The sequence below is a fragment of the Neophocaena asiaeorientalis genome, unplaced genomic scaffold, assembly GCF_003031525.2.
Source record: "Neophocaena asiaeorientalis asiaeorientalis breed wild unplaced genomic scaffold, Neophocaena_asiaeorientalis_V1.1 scaffold606, whole genome shotgun sequence".
Taxonomy (NCBI): Eukaryota; Metazoa; Chordata; class Mammalia; order Artiodactyla; family Phocoenidae; genus Neophocaena; species Neophocaena asiaeorientalis.
The window spans coordinates 1,374,293-1,386,834 of NW_020173687.1; the positions used below are offsets into that span (position 1 = coordinate 1,374,293).

Here is a 12,542-nt window from a genome sequence, read left to right on the forward strand (position 1 = left end):
GCCTCTGGGGAGGGCTGTGGCAACACAACAGGGGATGTCCGCCAGGCCCCACACAGAGCCCCTCCACACTCTGGGTCCCTGGTCCACTGGCCTGTGAGCCATCTGCACCGCCACAGGGCACACAGGGCAGCTCACCCAGTCTTCCACCCGACACAGAACCTGGAGGAAGACCACGCCCACTCCCCCCGCCCCCACCGTGGCCCTGCGGCACCACCGAAATTTAACGTAATGCCAGTTGGCCCAGGAGAAAAGTCTACAGGGCCCAGCTCCATTATCGGGCAGCAGACAGCATGGTTTTGGAGCTGAGGGCCAATAACCAAATAACAGCCCTCCATCGCTTCATCCTCCCACCGCCCCTTTTCATTTTCCTCATCTGACATCCGCTTAACTATTAGCTACCAGTTTGGCAGCCCGCCCCCGCCCCAACCTGCCAGGGTCCTCCTACTGGTAACAGCTGGCCAGCAGGGCCAGGCCCTGGGGCCCTGATCCACGATGATGATACTGGCCTCCCGCTCGCTAGGAGGCGCTCTGCAGGCCAGGGCTGTGTCTGCCCCGCCCCCCAACACCTGCACGGAGGAGAGAAATGCGTGTGCCGTGTATGGTTCCACGGAGGAGCATTCACAGCTGCGTGGACAAACCACACGGCAAGTGCCGGTCTCCAACCGCCGGGAAGCCCCAGCGCTGGTGACAGCCCCGGGCTGAGCCCACTCAACCCTGACCATACCCTGAGGTGGAAATCAGCGTCCCCCACCTGAAGGATAAGTAAGCCCACAGGCTCACAGCTGGACAGAGCAGGCCAGTGGCACAGAGGTGGCTGCAGGACCCTGCCCCCCAAGACACAGGTGGGCTCCTGGGGGCTCCAGAAGGCAGCACCTGAGCATGAAGCCACCGGCTCTGAAGTTGGGGGTCCCGGTACAGAAGAGGAAACGGACCTGGCACCCCCCCCCTCCCAGACTCAAGGTCGCTTTGCTGCTGACGGCCGTGCAGGACTCTGTCTGGGGCTGAAGGCCCAGCACCGCCCGCCTGCCTGCCACCCCAGGCAGGTGCCTTCTCCCCTCGGACTCGCGGTGTCGTCTTCAGTCACTGGGGGAGGTCAGGGGGCACCGCTGGCCATTCCTGGGGCTCCCGGCGGGTGGTACAGCTCCAGCGCCCGCACGTCAGACCCCCGCCCCCGCAAAGACACACACCCCAAGAGGGGAAGTGCGCTGGAGCCTAAAGACGAGGCTTTAAGAACGCTGACCACGAACGCCACAGCCCAGCAAGTGGAACAGAGCACTGGCGCCCCGGGGCCGCGACTTCCGAGTCAGGGACTCGAACCCGCGGCACCTCCACCGCTCGCCCAGAGCCAGGCCTCGCGGCTTCTCCCGGCTCCCCCTTGGCCTCATCGGAACCCGCTCTAGGACCCAAGGGAGCCGCTCCCCCCCGCCCCGCGCTGGCCAATGGGCGGGCGTGACGGCGATGTATTTGCATAATCACCTGGCGGAGTCACCCAGGGCTCAGGGTTGGAGGCAGTGGAGTCGCCCGGGCAAGGAGTTGAGGTGGCCTGGGGGCCTGACAGCCCGGGACACAGGGTCGGGGTGGCCTGGGGGCCATCAGCACAGTGAGCAGGGTGGCAGGTGGCCCTGGGCTGGCTCAGCTCATAGGGTTGAGGTGACCTACAGAAGATCAGGGTCGGCTCGTGCCACAGGGTTTCAGTGACCTGTCAGCGTAGGGCTTGGAGACCGGGAGGTGACCCTGATCCCCTGTGAGCCCCAGACACCAGTTGGGGTGTCCTGGGCCCTGTCAGCGAGGGACAGAGGGTTGGGGTGTCCTGCGCCTTGCCAGCCCCAGAAGGGAGTCTTGACTGGGCCCCACCATCCTAAGATGTCAGAGTCGGGAGTCATCTGCAAGCTGTCAACTCCCTGGACACGGATGTTAGGGTCTCCTCGGGCCCCGTGAGTCCCCAGACTTAAGGGTCATGGTCCCCTTAATTCTGCCACCCCTGAATACGGGGTCAGGGTCCTCTCAATCTTGTCAGTCCCCTGAACATGAGTCTGGGGTTCCCTCAGCCCTTATCAGCCCCCAGACACAGAGCCCTGTCAGCTCCAGACACACCCCCTCCCCAGCCCACTGTTACCAGTCCTGCTGACACAGGGACTCACAAACACCCCTCTGGGTTCCCCTTCGTTCTCTAAACTGGGTGACCCCCTCCATGTGGGCCAGGGGTCTTCCCTGTACTGTGACATCTAGCCCCAGAGTCTCCCACACCAGGCCAGACCTCCCAGCCCCCCATCCCACAGCTGCTGGTCACGGGAGGCCCCCCATTACCCCTGCCTCCTTTGTCCACTCTGAGCTCAGGGCCCCTGGGCCTGTCACATCCCAGGTCGCAGGCACTTCCCCTGCCCTGATTTCATTTCTAGGAACGCCTCAGCCCATCTCAGGGCCACCCCCACCCCTGAGCTCTGCCCCTCTAGTCTGTGCCCCCTGCCCCAAAGCCTGCTTTCCTCAGCCGGCAGACTCTCCAACGGAGTGGTCCTGTCTCCTGGCAGCCATCAGCCCGAGGACAGTCCTCCCTTCACACCAGGTCCCATTCGAGTCACTCCGACACGCCAGGGCAGAGTGGCAGGGACGTCCGCTGTGTGAGGCCTCGAGGGTCCCGCTCACCTACAGCCAGGCCTGCGCTGTGCCCTCCTCTCCCGGTCCCGCAGCCCTGTGTGTGGTGCTGGGCAGGCCGTGTGTCATTCAGCAAACAGTTCAGGCGCCCTGGTTGGGGGCCAGGCCCTCCCTGTGAACCCGACAGGCCAGCAGCCTGGCCCACGAAGCTGTTCGAATGGGAGGATGCAATGAAGCGCCTGTAACCAGGAGCCCTGCCTGGCGATGGGGCTTGATGGCGCTTGCGCTGCTTCTGAAGAGTTTGTGCAGGGGCCCAAGCTCTGGAGGACACAGAACAGGCTGAGATGTGGCACAAGTCAGGTGCCCTTCGGTGTTCCCGCTGCACCCTCCACGGTCCCTGTGTCCCTCCTCCCCTGGCCTGGCCTGTGCAAGGAGCCCTCTCCTGCCCCTCCCTCCCACTTGGCCTTCAAATCCCCGTTCAGATGTCGCAGGGCCGCACCTGCCCACCCAGACTCTGTCCCTCCTCGGTTTCTGCTGCCGAGCACAGGGCCCAGCCCTTGGGTCTGAGAGTCACTGACCCTCCCCTGACAGATGGCAGGCTCCTAGGGTGGGCACTGTCCGTTTCTCTCTGTGCTCCCTGGGCCCAGAGGCAGGGCCGCAGGTAGTCGCTGCTGAGTAGCAAAGGGGGCTGCCAGCTATAGGCTGTGGACTTCAAGGGTAAGTTGTTCTGGGGAATGGAGAGAATCCTGAGGGTCTTTTCCCAAAGTCTGTGTCGTGAGTGTGGTGGTCTGACCCAGGCTTTGGGGACAGACCTGGTTGGAATTCCAGCTCCACCTCTCAGGAGCTCTGTGACTCAGAGCAGGTGGCACCGCCTCTCTGAGCCTCGGTTTGCTTCTCTGTGAGATGGGTTTGTGTTAGGCACTACCTGCCGGAGGGGCTGTTGTGAGGTCTGCTGGGTGGCCAGGGCTCAGCGAGGGTGGCGGTGGCCCGGCCCGGGGAGTGAGGACTTGTGTTACGTCCCGGTTGCCCAGGGTGTGCTCACAGCTCAGCCCACGGTGGGGCGTTTGTGTTTCGTGCTCAGGGCACAGTCTGGTGCGGCTGTTGCTGCCGAGCCAGTGAGTGACTCACCAGGATCCTTACCTTCCTCCCTAGAGCTTTGCTTTCATTTCGACACCACGGTCACCTAGCGCTTACCCAGTTTCTGGGCTTCTCCGGATGGGTCAGACACAGGCTTGCAGGTCCTCTTCCTGCCCCACCAGACCGCTGCGCCCTCCTCTGTCATGTCGGCCCTCCTCTCTCCAGGGGGGGCTTGGAGGCTTCAGGCAGCAGCAGGGTTTCCTCTCACAGTCCTGGAAGTTACAGCCTGAGTTGGGGCGTGGGCAGGGCCTTGCTCCTGGGAGGGCTCGGGGGTAAGGTTCCCCCAGATGTCCTGGGCTTGTGGCCACAACCCTGCAGTCTCTGACTCCGTCCTCACACAGCTTCTCCTTGGTGTCTCTGTCTTCACCTGGCGTCTCTCTCTGCTTGTAAGGACACCCTGACCCAGCTGGTCATCGGGTCAGGGCCCAGCCTAACGGCTTCACCTTAACTTGGTCACACCTGTGAAGACCCTATTGCAGCTGTGCTCGTAGTCACAGGTGACAGGGGTGAGGACTTCGCATATTTTGGGGACATTGTTCAACCCCCAGCAGTCGTCATTAGTCGTTAGTCCAGGGCACTAACACGGGGGAAGGTGAGCCGGGGGCGTGGCCGGGTTAGCTGGGAGCAGAAACCCTTGCGATTCTGAAGCGCTTGCTCAGGGTTGGCTCCGAGGAAGGGCCTGGGATTTGAGCTGCCGTCTTAGCCAGGAGCCGCCTAGCGCTCTGGAGGCTGCCGAGCGTCTGTCCAAATTAATGCGATTTCGGTGGAGTGTCTGGCAGTCTGTTCACATCACTGATTTGGGGGTTTCTTGCTCTCCAGCTGGAAAACGGCTGGAGGTGGTCACCGAGGTTGGAGCCTAGAGGGAGTCCAGAGGCCTTGCTGAGATGGAGGCCGGCCCAGGACCACATGTGGGTCCTGTCACCCGGGGAAGCTGGCAGGGACTTGGTGAGACAGGGTACCTAGGGCGACCCACTCACTCAACAAGGATGCACGACGGCCTGTGATATGCCAGGCCCCGTGCTCAGGCCCGGGTGAAGTGGTGGGCCGGCCGGACAGGACCCCTGCCCGCACTCTCCTGGCAGGGGAGGGTTCAGTGTCGTCGTGCTGGCCCCCGTCAGCAGCCTGCGTGTTCTCAGACGGGCTGAGCCCACGCACAGCAGCCCCTGCACGTGGCCCCTGGCTCGGACTGAGTGGCCTCCCAACTAGGCAGGAGCCCTTCTCTTCTCAGCTGGGCCGTTTTTTCAGTTACAAAGTGAAGGAGTTTATCAGACAGTGGAAACAACGTCTAAAAAGTGGCGATTTCTCTTCCTGCCTGTCTCGGGGAAGGCGAGTATGGGTCACCGGTTTGTAAAGGGGCAGCTGTGAAAGTGAGCCAGTGGGGTGGTCGCCTGTGCCATCTTGACAGCCTCCCCTGTGCCCCCGACCCCATCTTCCCTACAGAGTCCAGCGCAGGCGGCCTCGGGCCAGTCGCCGCCATGTGGGGGACACCATCCCGTGTGCCTTGGACGGCTTAGCCGCGAGGGCCTCCTGGCTCCCTGGGACTTGCATTTGCCCAGACGTCGGGGAGTGGGAGAGTGTTAGCTGAGGTGGCAGGAGCCCAGACTTTGTTCTTTGTAGTTTGTTTGTAGCACTTTTTAAACAGAGGAGTAGCGGGCGTACAGGGAGAGGCGCGCACATCCTGACCACCGACCAGCAGGACCCGGGGCGCGGCACCGCCTGTCCCCGCTCAGGTCCTCAGCCGGGCCCTGCACACACCGCTTCCAGGGGCCTGCTCCCAATGGGGTCCACGGCGGGATTGCTCCCAGTGGGGGTCGTTTTGGGTAGAGCTGCTGGAACGTTCCTGTCGTGCCTACAGGCCCGGGCCAGCATGTGGTCAGCGTTGGGATTCTGAGCCGTTTCCAGAGCGGCGAGTGCTTAGGGGTGTCGTCCTCCCAGGGCCACGTGGGAGACCGTGGAGGTCCCGCCTCGGGACTCCTGAGAGGCTGCCTCCTTGGTCGACCGGCCAGCAGTGGGTTTGGAAAGGGCGCCGCCTACGGAAGGGGCCGGGCGCCAGTCCCCGTCCTGGGACGAGTGAGCCCGCGGCTGCCTGGCGGCCCCCGGAGGGTCCCCATCCCAGCGGGGCTCTCAGCCTCCCTCGGGCCGCGGGGCCAGCTCCTCTGGGGTGGGAGGTGGGTAGTGGGGGGCTCAAAAGCAACAGCCCCTCACTTGGCCAGCCTGGTCTGTGCTCAGAATTCAGGGTACCCTCGTCAGCGTCGTCCCTGTCTCTGGACCCAAACCCAAATAGCATCACGCGGACACAGGCCGAGTTCAGGAAAGGAGCCCTGAGAGCACGGAGCAGCCTTGATTCCAGCTCCCCCAGCGCGGTCAGGAGGGCGGCACGGGGGCAGGTGGCAGAATCCAGGGGCAGAGGCAGCGCCGGGGGGCAGGGCGCAGCTCCCAGCCCCTAACTCCCGCCAGCTCTGTGTCTCAGTTTTACCACCTGTGCGCTGAGGGCTGTGAGGATTGAGTTTACGTATAAAATGCTTACAGAGAAGAAAATGTAGAAGAAACCCACAAAGACAGAGATGCACGAAACCAGCTGGGATCAGGTGTTGACGCTCAGTGGGATGAGAGCGGTCTCCTGGAGCGCGCTGGGCCAGAGCTCAGGCAGCCCGGGAGCGTGGGTGCTGACTGTGCCCCCGGGCTGGCCCCCAAGGGCCCATGGCTGCCTCCGTGGAGACTGCCGCTGGCCTCTGGGCCCTGTAAGCGAGGTCCCAGGCGTGCAGGAGCCATCGGGCCTCACCTGGGAAATTACCTGAGGAAGCAAGCCTGAGAAAGCCACGCGGGACTGCTGCCCGGGACCTCTGAGCCCAGCCCCGCGGGGCAGGACACGCACACCTGTCTGGGGCGTTCCCGTCTCCACCAGGCCGGCTTCGCTTCCCGGCACGGGTCCTGCACGTCCACCTGCAGTGGGGCGCCCTCTCAGGGCAGGGCCTGCCTCATCGCCCACCGTGGGGCCGGTGCTCACCAGCCCCTACCCCAGGCCTCCTTGGTTGCTGGGTGTCTGCCTGACGTGCCCCTCCTGCTGCCCCCTACCCACCTAGCCTGACCCGGGAGAGATGTCCTGACCGTGCCAGGCGTTGTCTGGACGCCAGGGGTCCTGCCACGGGGAGGGTCCCGTGAGATGCTGCAAGAAAGGCGGCATCAGGGCAGGCTGCAGCTTCTGGGAGTGGCTCAGCAGCGAGGCTCAGCCTCTTAGGAAATAGCTGCTGTTGACACTTGGGCCTGGGCACCTGCCCAGCCCAGGCTGAGTGTGAGACCCGTGTTCCTCCATCTCGTAAACCACGGTGACCTGAGCCCCAGGAGGAGTGGGGCAGCAGAGCCCGGCTTCTTGGCTTTGTCCTGAGCGGTCCCTGCTGGTGGCCTTGGTGGCAAGAACCTGGGTGTGTGACCTTGACCTGAGGGTGCAGCCTGCGCAGGGTTTCTGGGCCCAGTGCCAGGTGGGAGGCTGCCTTCCCGAGCTCCCTGTGTGCTGGGTGCTGGTAAGGCCCCCTCCTGGGATGGTTTTAAACCAGACCAAACACCCGGTTTGTCTCTGGGACAACCCCAGCACGGTGAGCACCTCAGAGGGCTGGGGGCAGCCCCCTGGGGTCAGCACCTCATCGGGCAGCCGGTCTTTGGTTCCCTTTTGTGGTCACCGGCACACACTCCTCCCTGACCACCCAGCACGTCTGGGGGTCTCTGGCCTTCAGCCTCAGCCCTGACCTAAGGCCATTTGTGTCCCCTCCCAAGGAGTCACTGAGGCTATCTCCCCAGCCCAGGGGGCCTCCTGACCACGCAGCCACACGTCTGGGTTCAGACTCCCTTCTGTGTGGGTCTAATAGAAGCGCTTTCCTCCCTGTCCCTGGGCAGGGCTTTGCTCTGGGAAGAGTTCTGGCCGCCAGGCCTGGACGATGCTGAGGCGGGGCTGCGGGTTGTTGCGTTTCTGGCTCCTTTATGCTCCCAGGGGTGAGCTGAGAGGCAGGAGGCAAGGGCGGGGGAGCACCGCAAGCTCAGCACGCCCACTGGCCCACTGTGCTTCCGGCGACAGGCCCAAGCAGACACCTCCCTGACGTGCATACCAGGACTGCTGCTGCCCTGGGGAGGGGGAGGGCCACGCGTGAACTGAGCCTCAAGTCAAGGGGGACGTAGCCACGGGAAGATCTGGAGAAAGAAGGTTCCAGACCGAGGGAACAGCCCCTGCCAGGGCCCTGAGCCCGGGGGCGGGGGCTGGTGCAGGGAAGGCGGCCCAGCCGAGGGGGAGAGGCTTCTAGGTGTCCTGGGCCGAGGCAGCGCTACACGCTGAGGTGGGCGGGAGAGGGTCAGCAGGACGTGTGTTTGTCACGGTGGCAGAGCCACCGTGGGACCCTGTCCAGCCCCACCATGCCCCCTTCCCGGGACCCCTGGCTGAGCTCTGAGAGGCGGTGGGCAGACCAGGGCCCGGCCAGCCATCCCTCCCGGTGCCATGTCCCCCTCAGGTTCTTCTGGCCTTGGGTGGCCCTGCCCAACACTCAGACGTCACTGCAGACCTGCTTCTGGCCCATGGCCTGGGGGCCCCACCGGGGCCTGAGAAGCAGGCTGGGCCTCTGGGAGGAGGGCGCATGAGGCAGCCTCTGGACAGTACCCTGAGGCCCTGCCGTGTCCTCTTTACAGAAGGCGCATAGGCTCCCAGCGCTGCTCGCTCGAGTTTCTGGAAGACACGGTGGGATGTGCCTCGGTCCAAAGGTAAGGAGCCCCGCCTGCCGCTTGCACCCCCGTCCTTTCTCCTGGGGCCAGAGGGGCTCCCAGGAGGGGAAGAGTGACCTCCTTTTCACCTGCAGAACCAAACATACATCTGGATCCCCAAGACACAAAGGCCTGAAGAAGACACACTTCATCAAGAATATGAGGCAGTACGACACCAAGAACAGCAGGTGTCAGCGTGTGCCAGCCCAGCCCCAGCCCCGTGGCTGCCCACCGGGTCCTCCCTCGTGCCTGCTGGGATCCGGGGTCCTGCCCTTGTCAGCAACCATTCCTTCCTTCAGCGCGCTAACGAATTGCTCGCCCACACGGCCCAGCCCATGTCCCTTTGGAAGTGGACCCTCTCCCCATCCCACCCTCTTCCCTCCGTATTCACCAAACGCTGGGGTCCTCAGCACGTCTGGGCAAGGAGCCACCCGGCCACCGCAGCCTTGAGTAGAAGTCTAAAACACAGGGATGCTGGAAACACAGTGGGAACAGGCAGAGTGGGGGGCTGTGTCTGGGGGAGAAGGGAACACAGAGGGCATCTGGCTTCCCTGAACAGGGCTGCAGAGTGATAGCCAGTGCCCAGCACAGCCCTCCAAGGCCCTACATCTGTAGAAGCCCCGTCCCTCATGCCCCGTGTCCCTCACGCTCTGCCCTCCTGGCCTTGAGGCCATCGTCCTGACCCAAAGCGTCTCCAGACCGTTCCCCTTCCTGCTGGAGGCCGTGCCCAGGCACCTACCAGGCAGCTCTGGTCGGGCAGTGCTGCGTCTTCCTGCGGTGGCTGTAGCTCGGACAGTCCTGGAACCCCAGCGTGGTCCCCAGCATGAAGGGCTTGGCCCAGGAGCAGGCCCCCGGCAGACTGAGCGCCGGGCTAGCTTCAGTGGACCCTTGGTGCCCAGGGTCCCAGCCAGGGAAGGGGGTCTTCCACCGTCGTCCTCCCGGCTGAATTGGGGCCGGGCTGGGCAGAGCCATGTCCAGAGGAAGGAAAGGCCATCCTCCCTGCTGTGCGCCCCACGCAGCGGCCCCTCTCGGGCCACTTTGTCTCGGAACATGGAACTGGGCGCTTTCTGATGCCGTGAGGCTCCTGCCCTGCTGGGATGCCCGAGGATGGGCTTCCCCGACCAGCAGACACCAGCCCCGATCTGCCTCTGGTGTCTCTCGTATGAACCGCCATCCCGGGCGTCCCCCGATGCCTGGGGCAGTTCCCATCTGAGTCTAGGCAGGAAGGGAAACGCCTGCCGCCCTGCCCTGACCCCGTCCTTCCCACAGGATCGTGCTCATCTGCGCCAAGCGGTCCCTGTGTGCGGCCTTCTCGGTCCTGCCCTATGGAGAAGGCCTGCGTGTCAGGTGAGCTGCTGGTCCCCACCGGCCGGGGGCTCCTCACCGTCTCAGCCTCACACGGGGCCAGCAGACCAGCTTCTGCCAAAGCTGCTTGAGAGCTCGAAGGCCGTTTGGGTCCTGGTCCTCAGGGAGGGGCGCGTCCGCACCGTTATCCCGTTTGAGCTGCTAAACGTCGGTGCCTGGGATGTTCCTCCTGGCGGGATACTGCTGTGTATCCTGTGACCAGTCCAGGCAGCTGTGCCCAGCGTATAGCCCCAGGAAGAGGGAGATGGCTGTCAGGGTGGGGGCGCAGCGGGACCTGCGTGCCCGAGGGTGTGGCTGCAGGTGGAGGGCGCACCCCTGAGAAGTGACTTGAGGTGAAGCCGAGGCCGGCCCACCACCAGGGAGATTGAACAGGAAGGGCCTGGGACCAGGAAGGAGCTGAGACAGAGATGGCTCTCATAGCGGGAGTCCTCGTGACCCCTGCTGAGGCTGCTACAGGGCCTCGAGGGTGTGGAGGTGGGGCGCTGTGGGCCCCTGGGGCTCAGCTCCCGCCTGCGCAAGGTCGGGGGCAGGGCCAGCAGTTCTGTCCCGTCCCGTGTGTTGCAGTGACCTGAGGGTGGACAGCCAGAAGCAGAGGCATCCATCCGGCGGCGTTTCCGTGTCTTCCGAGATGGTTTTCCAGTTGGAAGGCGTCGAGCTGGGGGCGGATGGAAAGGTAGGAGCAGACACCCAAACAGGCCGGTCGCCTTGTGGGGGCCTGGTGACGATGGGAGGTCAGGGCCCCCGAGGCAGGGAGGAGCTCCGGCTGCAGATCCCAGGTGAGGGGCGGGGCGTTCTGGAACCTGCAAGCGGGGAGCAGCGTCAGCCCTGGGCGGCGGGAGCTGCAGCGGTCAGGAGGGACCTGGCTGGACCTCTGGTCCTGGACGGGGCGGCGGGGCTAAGCCCGATGCACTGCCTGCCAGGTTGTGTCTTACGCCAAGTTCCTGTACCCCACCAACGCCCTGGTCACGCTCAAGCCGGACAGCCACGGCCCGCCACCTCAGCCCCGGCCCAGTGCCCCCCGCGCTCTGCTGGGGCCCAGATGCAAACCCATCCCGCCCAGGGCAGCGCCAGCTGGCTCGGAACTAGGTAGCCCAAGGGCCCTGACCGGGAGCAGGGCAGGTGGCCCGGTGCATCCCATCCAAGCCCACAGTCCTCAGCCCAAGCCTGGGGAGCGGGTCCGCCGCAGCCTCTTAGGAGGGGGGCCCCCAGAGCGCACGCCCTGTGCTGCCCCTGAGCCCAGCCGCAGAGAACCTGCACCCACCGATGGCTCTGGGCGGGGGCCCCTCCTCATCAGGACGTCCTCCCCGACCCCGGCCCCCGAGGAGGGGGACCACACCTGGAGCCCCTGACCCCGCTCTCGTCCCACGATGACGCCCTCAGCACAGCTGCTGCCTGGCACTAGGCTGGGGTTGGCCAAGCCACTCACCAGGGCTTGTGGTGGGTCAGGGCTGCCCTCTGCTCGCAGGGGCCGACACGGGGGATGCCCTGGAGTACAACCCCGACCTCCTGGATGACCCTCAGTGGCCCTGCGGCAAGCACAAGCGCGTCCTCATCTTCGCGTCCTACATGGTAGGGGCGCCGCCCAGGGCTGGGCTGTGGGCCGGCACCAGGGGCGGGGGCAGCTATGCGCCCTGGGCCCAGCCTCACCCACGTCTTGGCACTGTTCTCGCGGGCCTGGGGCCTCACGGTTGCAGGCCCAGGTGGCGTGCAGACGCCCCTGGGGCTGCATGGGGACGGTCCTTATCTGTCGCAGACCACAGTGATAGAGTATGTGAAGCCCTCCGACCTCAAGAAGGACATGAACGAGACCTTCCGGGAGAAGTTCCCGCACATCAAGCTGACGCTGAGCAAAATCAGGAGGTGAGGAGGGCCGAGGGGGCATCCTCAAGCCCGCTGCCCAACAGGGCCTTTTGCACGCTGCCGCCAGGCCGGGTCTACATAGATTCCTGAGCTTGAGAAAGGGACGCGCCCCTCCTCAGCCCCTTTCAGCCATCCAGCCAGGCCAGTGCCAGCAGCTCCCCTGCCGCCTCCTTGGTCAGGTGCCCTCGGTGCTTCTCATACCTGCCCACACCTGCAAGGCTCCTCCTCACTGGTGCCCACAGCCCCTGAGCCGGGCCCTGTGACCGTCCCCACTTGATAGATGACGAGGTTGAGGCCCCACAGCCAGAGGTCCAGACTCTGCCTCAGCACGGCCGCACCTCAGGGCCTTTGCACTGACCTTCCCTCCCCACACGGCCCCCTCACTGCCACAGGAGCACGGGAATCTGTCCTCCGGGGGGTCCCCTTGAGGACAGTTGGGTGCCGCGGGCCCAGCCGAGGGCCAAGTGGAGACCAAGACCAGCCTGCTGCCCGCCCACCAAGACGTGGGCCCTAGCGCCGGGCCACAGCCTCTGGGAGGAAATGGCGCTTTACTGGTGGCCCAAAGGCACACCCCTCCAGCAGGGATGTGGGCGCTTCCTGACCCCAAAGCCCTTGGCTCCCGTGTAAACCCGCAGTTTGAAACGCGAGATGTGGAACCTGTCTGAGGAGTGCGGTCTGGAGCCCGTGACTGTGTCCATGGCCTATGTGTACTTCGAGAAGCTGGTCCTGCAGGGCAAGGTCAACAAGCAGAACCGCAAGCTGTGCGCGGGCGCCTGCGTGCTGCTGGCCGCCAAGATCAGCAGCGACCTCCGCAAGAACGACGTGAAGCAGCTCATCGATGTGAG

At 64.7% G+C, this 12,542-nt stretch overlaps 1 protein-coding gene across 1 annotated transcript in view; it reads left to right on the plus strand.

Annotated features, from left to right (window-relative positions):
- Positions 1 to 492: 492 nt before the first annotated feature.
- The window catches only part of CABLES2 (Cdk5 and Abl enzyme substrate 2), a 14,463-nt gene continuing 2,413 nt past the window's right edge, over positions 493 to 12,542 (plus strand). Inside the window, exons 1-11 of the mRNA XM_024750177.1 lie at positions 493 to 684; positions 954 to 1,302; positions 5,585 to 5,897; positions 8,401 to 8,472; positions 8,568 to 8,660; positions 9,742 to 9,819; positions 10,402 to 10,510; positions 10,758 to 10,923; positions 11,303 to 11,406; positions 11,591 to 11,697; positions 12,333 to 12,537. Of these exons, the coding sequence (XP_024605945.1) occupies positions 493 to 684; positions 954 to 1,302; positions 5,585 to 5,897; positions 8,401 to 8,472; positions 8,568 to 8,660; positions 9,742 to 9,819; positions 10,402 to 10,510; positions 10,758 to 10,923; positions 11,303 to 11,406; positions 11,591 to 11,697; positions 12,333 to 12,537 (1,788 nt within the window). The remainder of the gene's footprint in view (positions 685 to 953; positions 1,303 to 5,584; positions 5,898 to 8,400; positions 8,473 to 8,567; positions 8,661 to 9,741; positions 9,820 to 10,401; positions 10,511 to 10,757; positions 10,924 to 11,302; positions 11,407 to 11,590; positions 11,698 to 12,332; positions 12,538 to 12,542) is intronic.